Raw genomic sequence first — 16,180 nt, 5'->3', positions numbered from 1 at the left:
GGACACAGGAGGGGCCAGGTTCTGGCCCGGCCCTGTGCGCGCCTAAAAAAACTAATCATTTAAATTCACATATGATAGGCTAAAATCTTTTTCCAAAACATAGTTTGATGAATTTTGATGATAAATGTATTTAATTGTTTAAGTGATGTCATGATCAAAATAAAGACTATTTCCACTACCACCCACCCCCCAAGGTTTTTCATCTCTCTCTGCAGCCAGTGTCCTCTCCACCTCCATCCAGCTCCTGGTGGCCATGAACATGAAAGTTTTGTCTTTGCCAGACTGATGATGTAAATTAAATAGCCTTAGTGTTTGACTTCTTTCACTTAGCATGATGAGATTCCCCTGTCTTGCAGCATTTATCAATGGTTTGCTCCTTTTTGTTGCCTGATAGTATCCCGATGCAGACATATACCACCATGTCTTTCCACTCACATTTTGAACAATTTCCAGGTTGAGGTGGTTAGGATACAACTGCTATGAATATTCCTGTATCGATCTTTAGATATATGTGTTAGTCTCAGTTGGGGGAAAACTCAGGAGTACAATTATAGGGGTCATAGGATGAGTAACTGCTTAACTTTAATGAAGCTTTCAAACTGTTTTCAAAGTGACTGGACATTTTGTGCTCCCATCAGCCCTGTGTGAGGGGTCTAGCTGCTCTGCATCCTCGGCAGTATTTGGTATTGTGTTTGCTTTTTAGTCATTCTGGAAAGTATTGGTAATTACGTGGCTTTTGTTTTTCCTAATCTCTAATAATGTCAGACATCTTTATATGAATTTACTGCCATCAGGATCTTAGCAGACTTAGTGTTAAATGAAGATCACATTAGTTCTAAAAGTAACCACTTTATTTGAAGTTTCAAAAATTGCCATTATCTTCACTTGGCCTTTATTACAACTTGATATATTACCTTAAATTCTTTTCCTTTTCCATATACGTCATTTCTTCTCTCTTTGGCATTATAACAATGGCTTCTAAGGAACATTCAGCTTCCCAATCTCATTTACACCAGCACAGTTCTCTGTGTCCTTCAGTAAGCCAGAATACACATGACTCTGAGTCACCCTTTCCTTTTTTCTGCCAATTTCTTTATTAAAAGGTCATCTTAGACTGTCATTTATAAAAAGCTTTTGGGACTGAATACAAAGGGAAGAAGGCATTTAGAGAGGAAAATCTTTTGCATTGGCAGCTCTGAGGCCATAGACTAAATTAGCCAGGCTGAACAATTTTTTTGTAATGGTCACCAGACCCAAGGGACTGACTCAAAATGTAAACTGACAAAGATTAGCCAGCTTTGTGTTGCTATAACAACATACCTGAGATTATCATCTCAGTAAGGTGAAAAATTTATTTTGTTTTAAAGGTTTCAGAGGCTTTAGTCCATGGTCACTTGGCCCTTTGCTTTGGGTCTGTGACAGCAAAGAACATCACGGCCGGAGTGTGAGACAGAGGGGGTCTATTTACCTCATGGTAACTGGGAAGCAAAGAGAGACTGACGAAAGGGGCTGAATTCCCACTTTTCACTTTAAGAGCACATATTTCCCTTATGAACACCTCCTAAAGCTTCACCATCATCATTCTATAATGCCACAGGCTGGTGACTAAGTCTTCAATACATGAGCCTTTGGGAGACACTGATCCAAACCCTAGCAGCTACTGAATGCCTGGTCGTCTATGGAAAAAGGCCAAGTCATGCACCTTTTGACCACTCTGCAGACAGCGTGGATGATGAGGGATCTCAGAAAGTAGAATGGAAAGCTGGATGTTCCAAAGTAACTTTAAACCACACACACACACACACACATACACACACACACACACACACACACACACACACACACACACACATTACAGTATTTTCAGTCAGTTAAATGAAATCTAAATCACAAAAAGTAGTTTTTGTTACTTTATAACACTGCAAATTCAAACAAATGCATTTGAACCATTTTGGTCTTGCTTCTTAGAAACAGGAGGCTTCTGAATGGAGGGGCTTTCTTCACCCAACTACAGGTAAAATGTGTTGCGAGAACATTTGTTTGACTTTCATACATACTGCCCTGTTTGGAAAATTACCCTCCATTTCTGTCTTTTCACTGTACTAGGAGCTCCTTGAGACAAGATTAATTTCTCTTCTCTACACCTCACAAAACTGTCCTACAGCTGTACTAACCGGTCCCCAGATGCTTGCAGAATGAGTGAAGGAATGAAGTGTGACAAAAATCTGAATTACGAATAAGGGATCTGCCGTTATATCCAAGATCCATCTAAGATACTGTGTCTATAAGTTAGCTTTGTTCATAATACCTTAAGACAAATAGATTCAAAGATTTCAAAGAAGTTTTTTAGGCAAAACATTTTATATCACTCATCTTTAAAAAAAAGACTGGGCCCTGCCTTTCACCTGTAAATGGAGTCACTGTTTTTCTATCTGTTGGAGGACCATTGCCTTTTCCCATAAACCGAGCCCATATTTTCTATGGATTCACATTACCCACTACCAAAATATTCTAAGTCTAGAGAATAGTGTGTTTCTTGTAGACTCACATTCTGTTTCTTTGAGTGTGTACTTTTCAAATTGTCTAGCAAATCTCTTTATGCCTCTTAAGAATATATGAGAAGCCTAGTTTCCCTGGCTCTAGCTTCTGTATGCTTATGAAATAATTTTCTTTTTTAACATCCATTTCCTTAAACTAGTACAAATGTTAATGTTGCCTTTTTTTGTTCCTTTTGGAAATCACAAAAAGCTATTAGAAGAGTAAGGGAAAATGCAAATATTACAGTTAAAACCAGCCTCACCTAAAGAGATGTTATTTAAGAAGAAGGGCTTCTTAACACAGTGAGGCCTTGGAGGGGCTTAGGAGATTGCAAGAGAGGATGCTTGAGACAGCTAACCTGAGACAGAGAGGAGCCTAGCTCGAGCTTGACCATGTTCCAGTATGGAGTAACAGTGGATGCATGCGCTTGGACACTGTGAAACTATCATAATGCAGACAGTTAAGGTTGTCTGAATAATCACTTAAGACTATTTGGGGAGCAGCACATAGAGAGGTGTGAGTGTGGGGAGTGAGGGTGCTAGAGAAGATTTTGCATTGTCGATCTTCACACATTAGGAATATGAGAGTTTAAAGCATCTAATCACATTCAACTCTGTCTGAAAAGATTATTTCTATTCTCCCAGAACATGACCTGGGCCCTCCCCCACAAACTTCTGAAGATGATTGATACAGGAAGAAATCACAGTATTAAAAGATGAATAATTTTTAGAAACTCAGGAGCCATGCAAACATCATAAAAAGGGGCAAGGAGAAGAGGAGGAAGGGCAAGTGGCAAAGAAAGAACACTCACTAGAAACGCACTATCACTTTGCAGATGAAAATTGTAACTAAGTATACTACTACAAAATGCAAAGTATTAATGAATCAGTCATCTCTATAAAGTAAGAGTTTAAAGCAGAGACACAAATTCTTGGAAGAATATGTGGCAAAGCAATAGAAGGAATTGACACTGGCTCAGGAAGGAAACAAAAATGAAAAATCCAAACATTTGGGAGTGAAAACCAATTTGAAAACAATATAAACGAGAATGGATTTAGAAAAAAGCAAGGTATTTGTTAAGTTTCAAGAATGGATCGATCCCTCGTTCTCATTAGTCTCTTTTCCCTCTGATCTCTGTGTGCCTCCCATAAGGACCACTTTCTGGTGATTGAAGTGTGGGCACTGCTGGTACAGACTAGTCAAGACTTCCCTGGTTTGACCCTCCTTCCAGGATCCCAGGACTCACGTTAAGCCAAGATCTTTCCAGACCTGCTCCTCTGCAGATATTGTGTTCTCCTCTGAAGTGACAGTAGATCATGACCCTGGACAGCAGTAGGAGTAGAAATTGAGGTTTAGTGCAGAGAGAAAATGTGCTGTTAATCATTCTTCTAGCAATTATTCAGGAGATACATACCTGAGAGACAAATACCTGACTGGGTAACTTCAGACAGGTAGGCTCTCTTCTTCCCTTACCTGGACAATGGATAGCTCAGACTTATTTCTGCTTTAACCCAATGCCTCTCTGCTCAACCACGTGGCTCCTCCTGATCCTCCTTGCAGTTTGCCAATGGAGTGTGTAGCCCTGTCCACCCGCGAGCTGCAGGTGCTGGCATTATGTTTATTCTAGGATAAGGTTAGAACATTGAACTGCAGATATAATGTTGTAGCTACTTTTCTCATTGCCCAGGCAAAATACCTCACATCCAAAGTTAAAAGAGGAAGGGTTGACTGTAGCTCACAGTTTGTAGAGGATTCAGGGCACAGTTGGCTGGTTCTAAGGCAGGGTGGCATGGCAGAGGGACCTCGCAGAGGAGAAATAGTTCATGGTAGGCAGACAGACAGCAAAGAAGCAAAGTGGTGAGAAGCGAGTGAATAGCAGCAAGCAAGAATAGCAGCCCTCATTCGTCCCTTCTAGTCTAGCTGGGCTTCCTGCCCTCAGGGTAGCACTCTCCACACCCAGAATTATGCCAAAGCAATCACTAGACTGATTTACTAATCACACACTCTTGATCCCAGTATCACACACTACAGAACCAGCCACCTCTGAAAACCCCCAGCTATTACCATATGAGGCTTTTGAGGGTTATCTAAACATAAGTCATAAAATGCAGCCACTGTGGAAATCAGTATGGAGATTCCTCAAAAAACTAAAATGCAAAATTTTATTTGATCTAGTTATTCAGCTTCTAGATATCATCCCAAAAGAGTTAAAGGTATCATATTTTAGTGATACACGTATACCCATGCTTATAGGAGCACAATTCATAATAGCTAAATCTTGGAAGCAGTCTATATGTCCTTTAACAGATGAATGGATAAAAAGATTGGTATTTACACAATGGAGTACTACCCTGCCACCAAGAAAATTTAGCCAGGCATGGTGGCTGAGGTAGGAGAATTGCTGCAAGTTCAAGGACCAGCCTGCACTATATAGCAATACCTGTCTCACCTTCCCCCACCAAGTAAAGAAAGAGAGATAAACTGAGTTGTGAGTAGGCAAGTCGTTGCACCTTGAGACCATAGTTTTAGTTAAATATCAGACACACAAGCTTACTTGAGGGGTATAGAAATAGGATGAGGAATGGAACTAGGATATTTTATGAACCAACTCTCCATGAGGAATGTATTATGTACTGTAAATATGTACTAATAAAAAGAAATAAAATGATACATTTCAAATGTAAAAAATTGAATTGTAGAATGTAATCTTTTGCTTCTCTGTATTTTATTAGAAGCCTCGCAGTGATGGTGTGTTCTACCCTCGCTGACCTGGGTGGGATCGTAACACCCTTCTTGGTCTACAGGCTGATGGAGATTTGGGAAGCCTTGCCCCTTGTTTTGTTTGGTAAGACTTCAAGAGAATTTATTATGCCTTTTTTCCTGCCTGGGGTGGGTATGGTATGAGTATTCAATAACCATTTGTTGGGTGAATGTTGAGGAGGAGCACACTTTCCACTTGTCTCCTTATGGGGAACCTGGCCAAGAGTCCCGATTATCAATATCAGAAGCCCAGTCATGAATCCCAATAGTCAATATTGGGAACCCAGACAAGAATCCCAATTATTTGTCTCTAGAATGCTGTGAGAAAAATAAAAATCAGAGTCAACTCTTGTATTCCAACAGTGGCTGGGAAGTCAATGTTCCTGGGCCCACGAACCCCCTACTCCCAAAGCACCCACTATTTATTTGCAATATTGAGTCACTGGTGAGGCTAACAAAAGGATTACAGCTCATCCAAGGACTCCTACTCCAGAGAGCATAGATAATCTTATGTTTGAAGTATCTCACTCTTGAGTATAATCCTGAGGTGATTTAAGAAGATGTAGATGATCTTATGCTTGGAAGAGTCAATGGGAAATCCCAGATGGGTGGTATCAACAATCCCAAGGGGAAATACACAAAACCAATCACTGTGAACCTGTGGTCCCCCACATCTGTCTCAGTCTGTCTTGCTTCATGGGAAAACAGGATACCACTTCTAGGAAGCCGTCAGAGACTTACACCCTCTAGCTTCAGAGTCCTACAGGATAGAATGTGACAGACATTTGAGCATATTCACTGCTGTCTCTTGTACATCTAGCATATAATTGCTGGAGGTATGAAGAAACTGAATTATCCCGCTTTGCTTCTGGGCCTTAAATACTGAAAAAGACCTAGGAAAGAGATGGAAATCCAGGTTCTACATCAACTTTACTTCTGTCAAATGTAGTGAAAGAGAAGGGGACTGCTGTTTCTTTCTCTAAACCAGATTGTGGGACCTCTAAAGACCAACTTTCCCACTTGGTAGAGGACACAATGGCTGGTTCTGCCATGGGCGGCACAGGTAATGCTAGGGGGAGAAGAGGGTGAGAAGAAGGCAGAAGGAGAGAAAGAAAGAATGGATGTGGGGAGACAGAGCAAAGAACTGGGAGAGGACAGCAGAAGAAAGGGAGGGGGTGGTGAAATAGGTATCCTCATTGACCACATATATATTGGCTGACCTCCATTTTTATCTGTGTCTACATCAATATCTATCCAAAGTTTTGGATAGATATCATCTAGTTAAAGTTTTATTTTATATTGTTCTTGAGGTGCCTGAATTAACTTCCCCTAATTCTTGGCGGTGGCAGATGGGGTGGGGGCTGAAGGTTGAACCTAGAGGCTTTGCCTTGAGCTACAATCCCTAGCTCTTTTCTTATTTTTATTTTGAGACAGCTCTTGATAAGTTGCTAAATTGTTCAGCTGGGCTCAAACTTGTGATCTTTCTGCCTCAGCCTCCCTGAGCACTGGGATTGCAGATGTGTGCTGCCACACCCAGTTCATGTCCCCTAAGTTTTGAACATCAATAGAAATAAAATGGAAGCGATGTTTCGCTGGCATTTCCCCATTGCTTTCATTATCTACCTGAATGTTCCTGAGAACTTTAAAAAAATGTCTCACCTCTTCCACATGTTATCTGGGCATCTGTCTGGCTTGCTGCAATCACTTGTGTACTGGCTGTGGTCTGATGCTTCTGTGTGTGATCTGTTCCCTTCGAAGGTGTGCTGGGCCTGATTGCTGGAGGAATGACATTGCTTCTTCCTGAGACCAAGGGGGCTGCTCTGCCCGAAACCATTGAGGATGCTGAGAACTTCCAGAGGTGAAGACCTAGGTCCTGGGGTTGGCAGGCCCTCTGGAAAAGGCCTTGCACGCCCCATTTCTCCATCTCAAAGATTTAGGAAAACATTACAGATACTTGTATAGCTTGGTCTTAATGCCAGAGCAGAGGTAGATGGGAACAAAATTCAACAGCTCTTGACTGTGAAGGAAGAAGACAGCAGGAGCCATTTTTTTTTGTTGTTGTTGTTGTTGTTGTTGAAAACAGCATGGCACAGAGCTGAGTGTACTGGGCTGGGGATTTAGCTCAGCAGTTCAAGCGCTTGCTTGCTAAGTGCAAAGTCGTGAGTTTGATCCCTGGCACCAAAAAGAAAAGAAGAGAACTGAGTGTATTTGTCAATGATGTGGCTGTCAGGCACAATGACTCTGAGTTAAAAACTCTGAGTGGATAGCAATTTTAAACCCACCTTCTGATCTACTAGTAATGGTAGGTTCAGATTACTTAATAACTTTCTTCATAAAGAAGCATGGCTTAAATCATTGTTCTTGTGACAGAGTATGTGCTTTAGTGGACTTTCTACAAAGTGCTTGTGTGGTCACCTTAGCAGGTGCAGTTCTGGAGATTTCGCAGCTCCACTGTGTGTGCCATGTGTATGGCCATAGCATGGCCTTCGGGGTCACAGAGACCAAGGTTTAAATCCAGACATGGCCATGTGACTTTGGGAATGTGATGAAACCTTCATAGACTTACTTGCCTCTGTAAGGTAGCCACAGTGAAGTTTAAATCAGAAGCTCATTGTGAGAGTTCCATGAACTCCAGTGGTTACTTCATAACCACCGCTGCCCTGTCTGGGAGGCCAGGTGCTCCTGCTCTGAGCCCAATACCCCGTTATAGCCTCTGTTCACAACAGAACTCTTTATGTTATGTATAACCATTTGTTCCATTGTCTTCACCACTATGTGAGATGTGATAAAAAGCACAGTGCGTGTTTAAATTTTTACAAGTTATTACAAGTTGGGCATAGTGGTGGACACACGTAATCCCAATCAGGCATGGTGGCTGAGGCAGGAGGATTGCTGTGAGTTTGAGGCCAGCCTGGACTACATTGTGAGTCTAGGCCAACCCAAACTACATAAAGAGACTCTGACTCCAAAAGAAAAGTTATTACAATAAAAACATATTGCCATTAATCTCCCTCAAAATACTCTCCCTTGTTTCAAACACACTAACACAATCATTCTTGTCACTCTCCAAAGCAGTTATAGAAAGTGCTAGAAGTCTTTTTTCATGAGTGCCATTAATTGTGCTATTCTGGCTTCCTCAGTGTCCTGAGTAGGGTTCAAAATATTGATCTTTCAGGGGTTGGCAGTTTAGCTTAACTACATAAACGCCTACCAGGCAAGCATGAGGTTGTGAGTTTGATCCCTGGTATCAAGAAATAAAAGGAAAAAAATTAATATTGATCTATCATGGTTGTATTGACTTTGGGAAGAGCCAGAAGTCAGATGGTGCCGGATCCAGTGAATTGGGTGAATGAGCACATACTATAATGTTTTTATGAGTCTGCCTTCCCATTGGATAGTATTCAGCAGCATTCATTATATTTTTGATTATAATTTGTAAAGATGCTCATGAAAGGAGACTCCCAGAATGCTTTGGAACGTGGCAAGAATGATGGGATAGGTATGGTTAGAGTGCAGGGGAGTGTTTTGAGGGAGAAATGGTAAGATGCCTTGCTGTTATAAACTTGAACTTTAAACATTTGTGGTATATTTGGATCACATCTTGTAAGTGGCAGGCCGTCAGTGACCACAGAGATCATTTCTATCACTCCTTCTCCCCCACTTTCTGGGGAAATGGGACAGTGGGACACCATGGGACCAAGAGCCTCTATTGAGCTCTTACTCTGTGCTTCTTCACTGGAAGGAACCTGCACCTCTCACCTCAGCCCCTCCAAACACCATGCAGCAGCTACTTGTTCTTGTTATCAGACCCATTCTACAGATGAAGGAAATGATGGCAGGTCCCCTGAAAGTCACCAGATTCAAAATGGAATGTAGACCACAAAGTCCCTGAGTTAGGTAGCAACTGGATAAGTGTTCCACCTCAGGGGTCTGCAAACCACAGTGAGCGTATCTGCCCTCGGGCTTGATGGTCTCTGCCGCCACCACGTTCTTCCTCTGCTGAGGAAAGTAGCCAAGCCAGTGGGTGAATAGGCGTGACTCGACTCCAGTAAAATTTTATTTATTTACATTGAAGTTTGATTACATTTTTCAAATGTCATGAAGTATTTTTATTTTTTTGCCTATTTAAAAAATGTAAAAAAACTGCTCATGGGTCATAACCCAGAGGTGGCACATGGGCTGTGGTCTGCTCACTCCTATTACCCCTGTTTTTCCTTGTTTTTTGCCATCTTTGATCTCTGTTTTGGGACACTTCTGCATACAAATTTGCAACAGTTTCTCAGTTAAACTTGCTTACTGATTGGTGTCAACTGTAATTTTTATTTCTGGTTGCTACAGGAAAGCAAAGCCCAAAGAAAACACAATTTATCTCCAGGTCCAGATATCGGAAGGTGCGGGTACCTGAGAGCTGCTTTACTTGGAGCTGACCAGAAGAGATGAAGAGGAATTTATCATTCAAACAAAATTCCAGAAATCTGTGCTTTTCTGTATTTTTTCTTATACTCCCCTGTCCCAAATTAATCTTAATCCTAAAAAAATTATCTTAGTGTGCTTTGTCTTAATTTGTTTTATTTCTCAAGTCCCCCAAATCTCTATCTTTTTTCTACTTACCAGTTCTAGTGAGAGCTGGTATTTCTGGTGGTATTAAGAATAGCACAGTAGACCCTTGACTTTCTTATTCAATGTGGACTGGTTGTAACTCCAGTGGTCAGTTGAAGGCTCATGGTCCGCCCTCACAGCCTTCAGGGTCTCTCCCCTGTATATACGCAGATCTCAGTGTCCTTAGAAAGGCATTGGCCCAGGATTTATCAATTAACTCCATATAGGAAAGGATGTTGTCATGTTCCTTCCAGAACTCTGTAAGGGTTAGATCTATATCTGAGACCATTTGGAAGCACCAGTAAGCAGCATTCAGATCATAACTCAAGGCTTTGGTCATAAGTTCTGGACTAACCCAAGTTGTTCATGTGTCAGGCTGGTTTAACTCATGGGTCCACTGTACTTCATTACCTAAAGTACTATAGAGATCAAACAGAAATTAAATATTGTTACAAAAAAGATCTCTGTAACTTTTTGTCTTTGCTATTGTTTAATTTACTATCTGGAAGAAAACACCTTTGCATTTGTAGAAATATGTGTTGGCAAAAGCATTTCAGTATGTAGCTTGATTAGTGGTCCTTGGTGGCTCTTCCAGCAAACTGCATCTCAGTTGAGTTTAAATAAAGTAATAGAAGCGAGGCATGCTAGTGCATGCCCATAATCCCAACACTAGGGAGGCTGAGGCCAGCCTGTGCTACATAATGAGTTCGAGGCCAGCGTGAACTACAAAGTGAGCTCCTGTCTTAAATAAATAAATAAATAAAATGATGAGAGAAAACAGGATTTTCCCTTAAAGACCATTTTGGGAGGGGTGTTTTCCTCACCTATGCTCCAGGAGTATGTTACTCTATGTCGCTCTTGGGTTTGGTTCTTACTGGTGATTCTAGCAGGCAAAATCATATGCTGACTGTGAATATCATAATAAACACATCAAAAGGAGTTCACTTCTGCCATGAGTCATGTGCTTCTTGAGTACCAGGCACTGGTCTTATTATTGGAGGAAACAAAAAGCTTTATTTTATAATTTTTTACCTGTTAGATAAACCATAAAGACAACCTACTAGCCAGTCCTCAAAGTTCGTAATGTGAATTGGAGGCCTGATTCAGCTAAGGTAAGCCGTAGCTCCAGGCTGCAGAGCCTCAGATCTGGGAAGCTGACACCAAGCAGCCCTTTGGGCTCTCTTTCAGCAGGGACAGGGCCTGAGGTGGAGCTCAGTGCTAGAATGCATGCAGAGAGAGAGGACAAGAGAGAGGGAGAAGGAGACAGTGAGAATGGACATTGCTATTTGGAAAACAAATAATCCTTCAGGAAAAAAAATGCCTTGTCTTCTGAATCTTAATTCTGGACACACAAAGTGAATCTAATGCTTCCTTTCAACTTCTCTGTAGCAAAGCCCTCAACTGTGTCTAACACTTTCTGACCTTAATAATGACACACTGTTGGTAACAAATATGCAAATTGCAATCTTCAGTATTTTTCAAGTATGTAATAAAATGTCCTTACCTTTCTTGGCATCCCCTGAAAAAGACTTTCAACATGTTCAGCAGCAAGGGCTGAGGGGTCCACCAGGCAGGTGGGGGCAGAGTGGGGTGGCAAAGGGGTCTGGAGGTCCAGGGAAGGGTGTCTACAGAGGGGCAAAGGAATGGTGTGGGGAGGAAGCTTCCACTCTCAACCTTGCTGACAGACACAGTGTAGACTTAGGGAGGCACTGTTGTCCTGGAAAGAAGGGACTCTGGTCAGGAAGACAGGATTCAATGCCTTCTCCACTATTTCCTCATGGTCAGAAGCAAGGGCCTCAGCAATGGAGACTCTGTTTCCTCATGTCAGAAGAGAGAAGTACTATGTTGGAGACCACTATGAAGTGCCTCTAAGCAGGATTTAAAATTAACTAATTGGCTTTATATATTTATCTGTGAGTCTGTCCTAGGCCTAGGCCTCTTGCCTGGAGATGGGAGCTGATTCATAGTAAATGAACTTCGAGGAATCATTGATCCGGCCTGAGGCCTGTAGTGACCTGTGAGGCCAGAGATACTTCAAAAGTCAAGACAAGGCCACGGCTTCAGACACTTGTAGGCTCAAACATCAATAGAGACTGCATTTGCAGGATTACTCCTACTATCTCACTTCTACCATGTCTTCATGAAGCTGACACTTCTCCTAAATTGACATGATTTATTACTTGGAGAAGTCCTTAAAGTGACTCTTGAGGTCCTGCTCATTGCCTGCATTTTCTTCAGTTTCCTCGCTCTTTGTTTTGGACCTAATAAAAATGGGCAGTCCAGAAAAGTCTTTGTCTTAGCCCTTAGCTTCTCAAACTCAGCTAAAAGATTTTGAACCTTCTGGAACCCTAAAATCATACCACTTGTCTCATTTTATTTAAGCTTTTGCTGTACACTCATATGGGAGAATGGGGATCTAGGTTAAGATCAGTTGGTACTATAAACAGAGCTACAGAGAGCCACAAAGGCACAAGGCCAGCCTGTGCTGGCCACTGTGGTATCACACACCTTTGTTCCAGGTGTTTCCTGCTTTTGTTGCAGGTGGTGGATCCAGCACCTCCAGCTGGAGAAAGAGCAGAGCCACCTGACCAAGCTCACTCCACGCACTTCACTGCTAAGGGCAATGTGCCCACCATCATCCTGCCTGCAAGTGCAGTTGCATGTCTGATGATTTGAGATGTGAACAGAGCATGTTAATTAGATATGTATTTGACAGTTTAAAATGTGCCGTAAGATCATTTATGAGATAGCCTTATAAATATTAACTCATGTGGCCACTGCAACAAGATTTTAAGAAGATAGATTTATCTCTGTTTGAATTTGGTGAAGCTACATTGAGATGCTACTCAAGCACACAGGGACCTGGCACTGAATTTAGCTCTTCTGGATGGGATAGTGAGGTGATTAAACAAGAAGGGTGGAAAGCACCAGCTCTAACAGGCTGTATCCCTTGTGAAGCTTTGTCCTGGCACCTGGTAGTTCTGATTACATAGTTGCCCCTTGCCCAGGCCTGTGGGTGGCACAGAGGACAGAGCTGTCACTGCTCAGTATCATGTGCCCAGTTGTCAAGTCTGCTCTCCACTGGGCTAAGAGGCATTCACAGGTCCTGTGTAGTGTTGTTTTTATGTCATTTATAAAAAGAACAGGTTAAGAAAAATAAGGAAAAGGCAGATCAGGTTTACTTTAGAACAAACCTGAGTGGGACCACCCTGGCACGTCAACCAGAGCAATCCTTTTGACAGATTATGGGGTCTTATATAGGTCATGGGGGGTGGAGTTCAGTCAGTGGGGCTATGACTACCTGACAAGGACAAGGCTTGAGAGAACATAAGCTGTAATTGTTGCTCAAGGATGAGGCTTAAGAAAGCCCAAGGAGTAGTGGTTGCTATCAGTTGCAAAGATGATAATGACACGAGTCACTGAATACAGCTGTGCTGGGGTGGGGGGTTTAGAGTGGTCTCTGGTCAACCTAGGATGATTGGATTCCTTTAGAACATGTACACGTACACAGCATCTACACTTCCACGTACACAACTACATACATCCTTAAGATCGGTATGGGAACATAGAAAATGATGTCCAGAATAGTACTGTCAGAAGGACACTTCCAGGCAGGAGGACACTGGAAAAAACAGAATGTGCCAAATCTCACACTGTGTGGGCGGTGGCCATGGACCCACACTGAGCTGTCATAAGAGAATCAGAAAACAAAGGATACAGGCTAGGTGTGGCCACAATTTAGAACATGAGGAAAGGGTGTGGCTTTTCCAATAAAAACAAGAAATATGGTCGTTCTGGGCTGGGAAAACAGCAGAAAAATGAGGGAAGAGCTGGACTTGGGTACTGACTTCAGGAAAGAGTCCTGGGTCCTCCTCTTTCCCCTACTCCATGCTGCCTCTCCAGGGCTGCTTTCATCTGTGTAGGTGAATGCCACTCTATGAACTAAAAATGCAAGAACAAATAAAGCTTAAAATTAGTAGAAGGAAATAAAGATCAGAGCAGAAACAAAGGAGACAGAGACTAACAAGATATAAAAGATACATAAAATAAAAATTTATGTCTTTGAAAAGATAAAATCAACAGATTAAGAGGACAAAGTTAGACTAAGACAAAACAGAAAAAAATACAAATAAAATCAGACAAGAAAAGGAGATTTCAACTGATACCACAGAAATACAAAAAATCATATCAACTGTTATGAGCAAGTCTATGCTAACAAACTGGGAACCTTAAAAGCAATGGATAAATTCCTGAGCACATTTAATATAAGAGCAAATAACACTGAAAAATTGAAAGCTTTTCTCTAGGATCTAAACAAGAGAAGAATATACATGTTTACCACTTTTATTCAAAAAAATTCTTCTGTATAACAGAAGTTCTAGCAAAAACAATTAGGCAAGATGGAAAAAATAAAAGATAATACCTGGTTATGGTGGCACACACCTGTAATCCCAGCACTTGGGAGGAGAAGGCAGGAAGGATCTCCACGTGTTCAAGGCCATCTTGGGCTATCTAGTGAGTTCAAGGTTACCTAGAACTACATGGTGAGATCCTGTCTCAAAAAAAAAAAAATCAAAACTTTATGAAAAAGGGATTTGGGGCCAAGGATTTAGCTCAGTGGCATAAGCGCCTGCTTGGCAAGCGCGAGGTCGTGAGTTTGATCCCTGGTTCTGAAAAAAAAAAAAGCATTTCTGTGTTTGATTCTGTTGATGTGGTGGATTACATTTATTGATTTGCATATGTTAAACCATCACTGCATTCCTGTGATAAATCCCACTTGATCATGATGTATAATCTTCTTGATGATTTGCTGCATTCTATTTGCCAATTTTATGCTTTGATTTTGTAACTTGAACAACTACTTCTAAGATAACAATACATAATTTATCAACCAGTGATTTCTTACTTTTATTTTTTTAAAGATTCTGTATTATTTCTACCCTTTTTTCTGTTTTGCTTTTTTTCCATATTAATAAAATATCTAAACAGGAAGTCAAATTGTTCCTGTGTGCAGACAGCATGTTCTTGTGTATACAGAAAAACCTAAATGACCTAAATGCTCTACCAAAATACTGTTAGATGTGAAGAACAAAATTAGTAAAGCTATAGGAAACACTATCAACATATAAAAACCAGTAGCATTTCTATACACTAATAATTATCTATTTGAAAAAAGGTCTACTTATAACTAAAAAGTGAAATAAAGTACTTAGGAACAAATTTAAACAAGGAGGTGAAAAATCAGAAAATGAACTTTACAAAATGCATACTGATGAAAGAAATTGAAGAAAATACACAAAAATGGAAAAACATCCATGTTCAAGTATTAGAATTAATATTAAAATGGCTACAACTAGGCAAAGCAATCTACAGATTCAGTGCAATCTCTGCAAAAATTCCAGTGTCATTTCCTTTTTAACTTTATTTTAAAGAGAATAAAACCAAACAAACTAGAACAGAATAAATCCAATCAAAACAAAACAATACAAATGATACAGGGCTTCAAAGCAAGATAGTAGGAAATCAATAATGACTACCATAATATATCTTGTTATCTTCAAAATAACTGTCCATACCATCAGACATAAAATCAAACAAAACAAAGCATAATGAAACCAAAGCAAACAAAACAATGAAAATGATTCAGGACTTCAAAACAAAATAATAGGAAATTAACAATGGCTACAATAATGCTTCTTGTTATCTTCAAAATAGTTGTCTGGACCATCAGACATAGGCATGTAAAATAACCAAGCAATATAGGAACTAAGTAGATATTTACTCCAATTGTTACCTTTTCAGAAATTTCAGGTGTGTGACTTCTAATTTCTACTATGTCTATGTCTCCTGAATTTGTTCTGTGTGGGCTGGAGGTCTGAGATTATATTTTGCTCCTTCATCTTGACATTTTCCTGTGTTCCTCTGAATCAGCCTGTTGCTGTATTCTGGGTGTTTTCTTCATTGACTGCCAATCCCTGGGTGGAGTGGATTAGACTAGATACCTAGGTTCCTCCAATCTGGGGTTCCTGGAGTGGTGGAGAGGCCCAGGGTGGTAGTTTATGGATCTGCCCTGATGGTGGCAGGGCCTCATGGAATGGCTTCTTCTCTGTGCCAAATCTGAGTTCCCTGAATCTCTCTTCTGGCCACTGGTGCAAGGCCTGAGGGAGTGGCTTCTTTCTATTAATTCCATTTCTTCACAGGTTTGCTTAGGCACAGGTTTGGTTGTTAGTTTTCTGTGTAGTTGATCTGTCTCTGTGTGACAATGAGGTATAAAGGTCTCCCA

At 40.9% G+C, this 16,180-nt stretch overlaps 1 protein-coding gene across 3 annotated transcripts in view; it reads left to right on the top strand.

Moving 5' to 3' along the window:
* Nucleotides 1-10,836, top strand: part of LOC100736189 (solute carrier family 22 member 1) — a 40,056-nt gene extending 29,220 nt beyond the window's left edge. For 2 of the 3 annotated variants that reach the window (XM_013148880.3, XM_003466328.4), the window contains 3 exons: nucleotides 5,271-5,383; nucleotides 7,057-7,156; nucleotides 9,637-10,836. In XM_013148880.3, coding sequence (XP_013004334.1) covers nucleotides 5,271-5,383; nucleotides 7,057-7,156; nucleotides 9,637-9,703 — 280 coding nt within the window. In that variant the 3' untranslated portion in view covers nucleotides 9,704-10,836. The remainder of the gene's footprint in view (nucleotides 1-5,270; nucleotides 5,384-7,056; nucleotides 7,157-9,636) is intronic. The other variant, XM_063233100.1, reaches the window with a different exon arrangement.
* The last annotated feature ends 5,344 nt before the right edge of the window (nucleotides 10,837-16,180 follow it).

This window comes from Cavia porcellus, unplaced genomic scaffold, assembly GCF_034190915.1.
Source record: "Cavia porcellus strain 051 isolate PalLab524CR breed Dunkin Hartley unplaced genomic scaffold, mCavPor4.1 scaffold_22, whole genome shotgun sequence".
Classification (NCBI taxonomy): domain Eukaryota; kingdom Metazoa; phylum Chordata; class Mammalia; order Rodentia; family Caviidae; genus Cavia; species Cavia porcellus.
The sequence above is the reverse complement of the archived record's forward strand: the minus strand, read 5'-3'. Positions and strand labels throughout refer to the sequence as shown.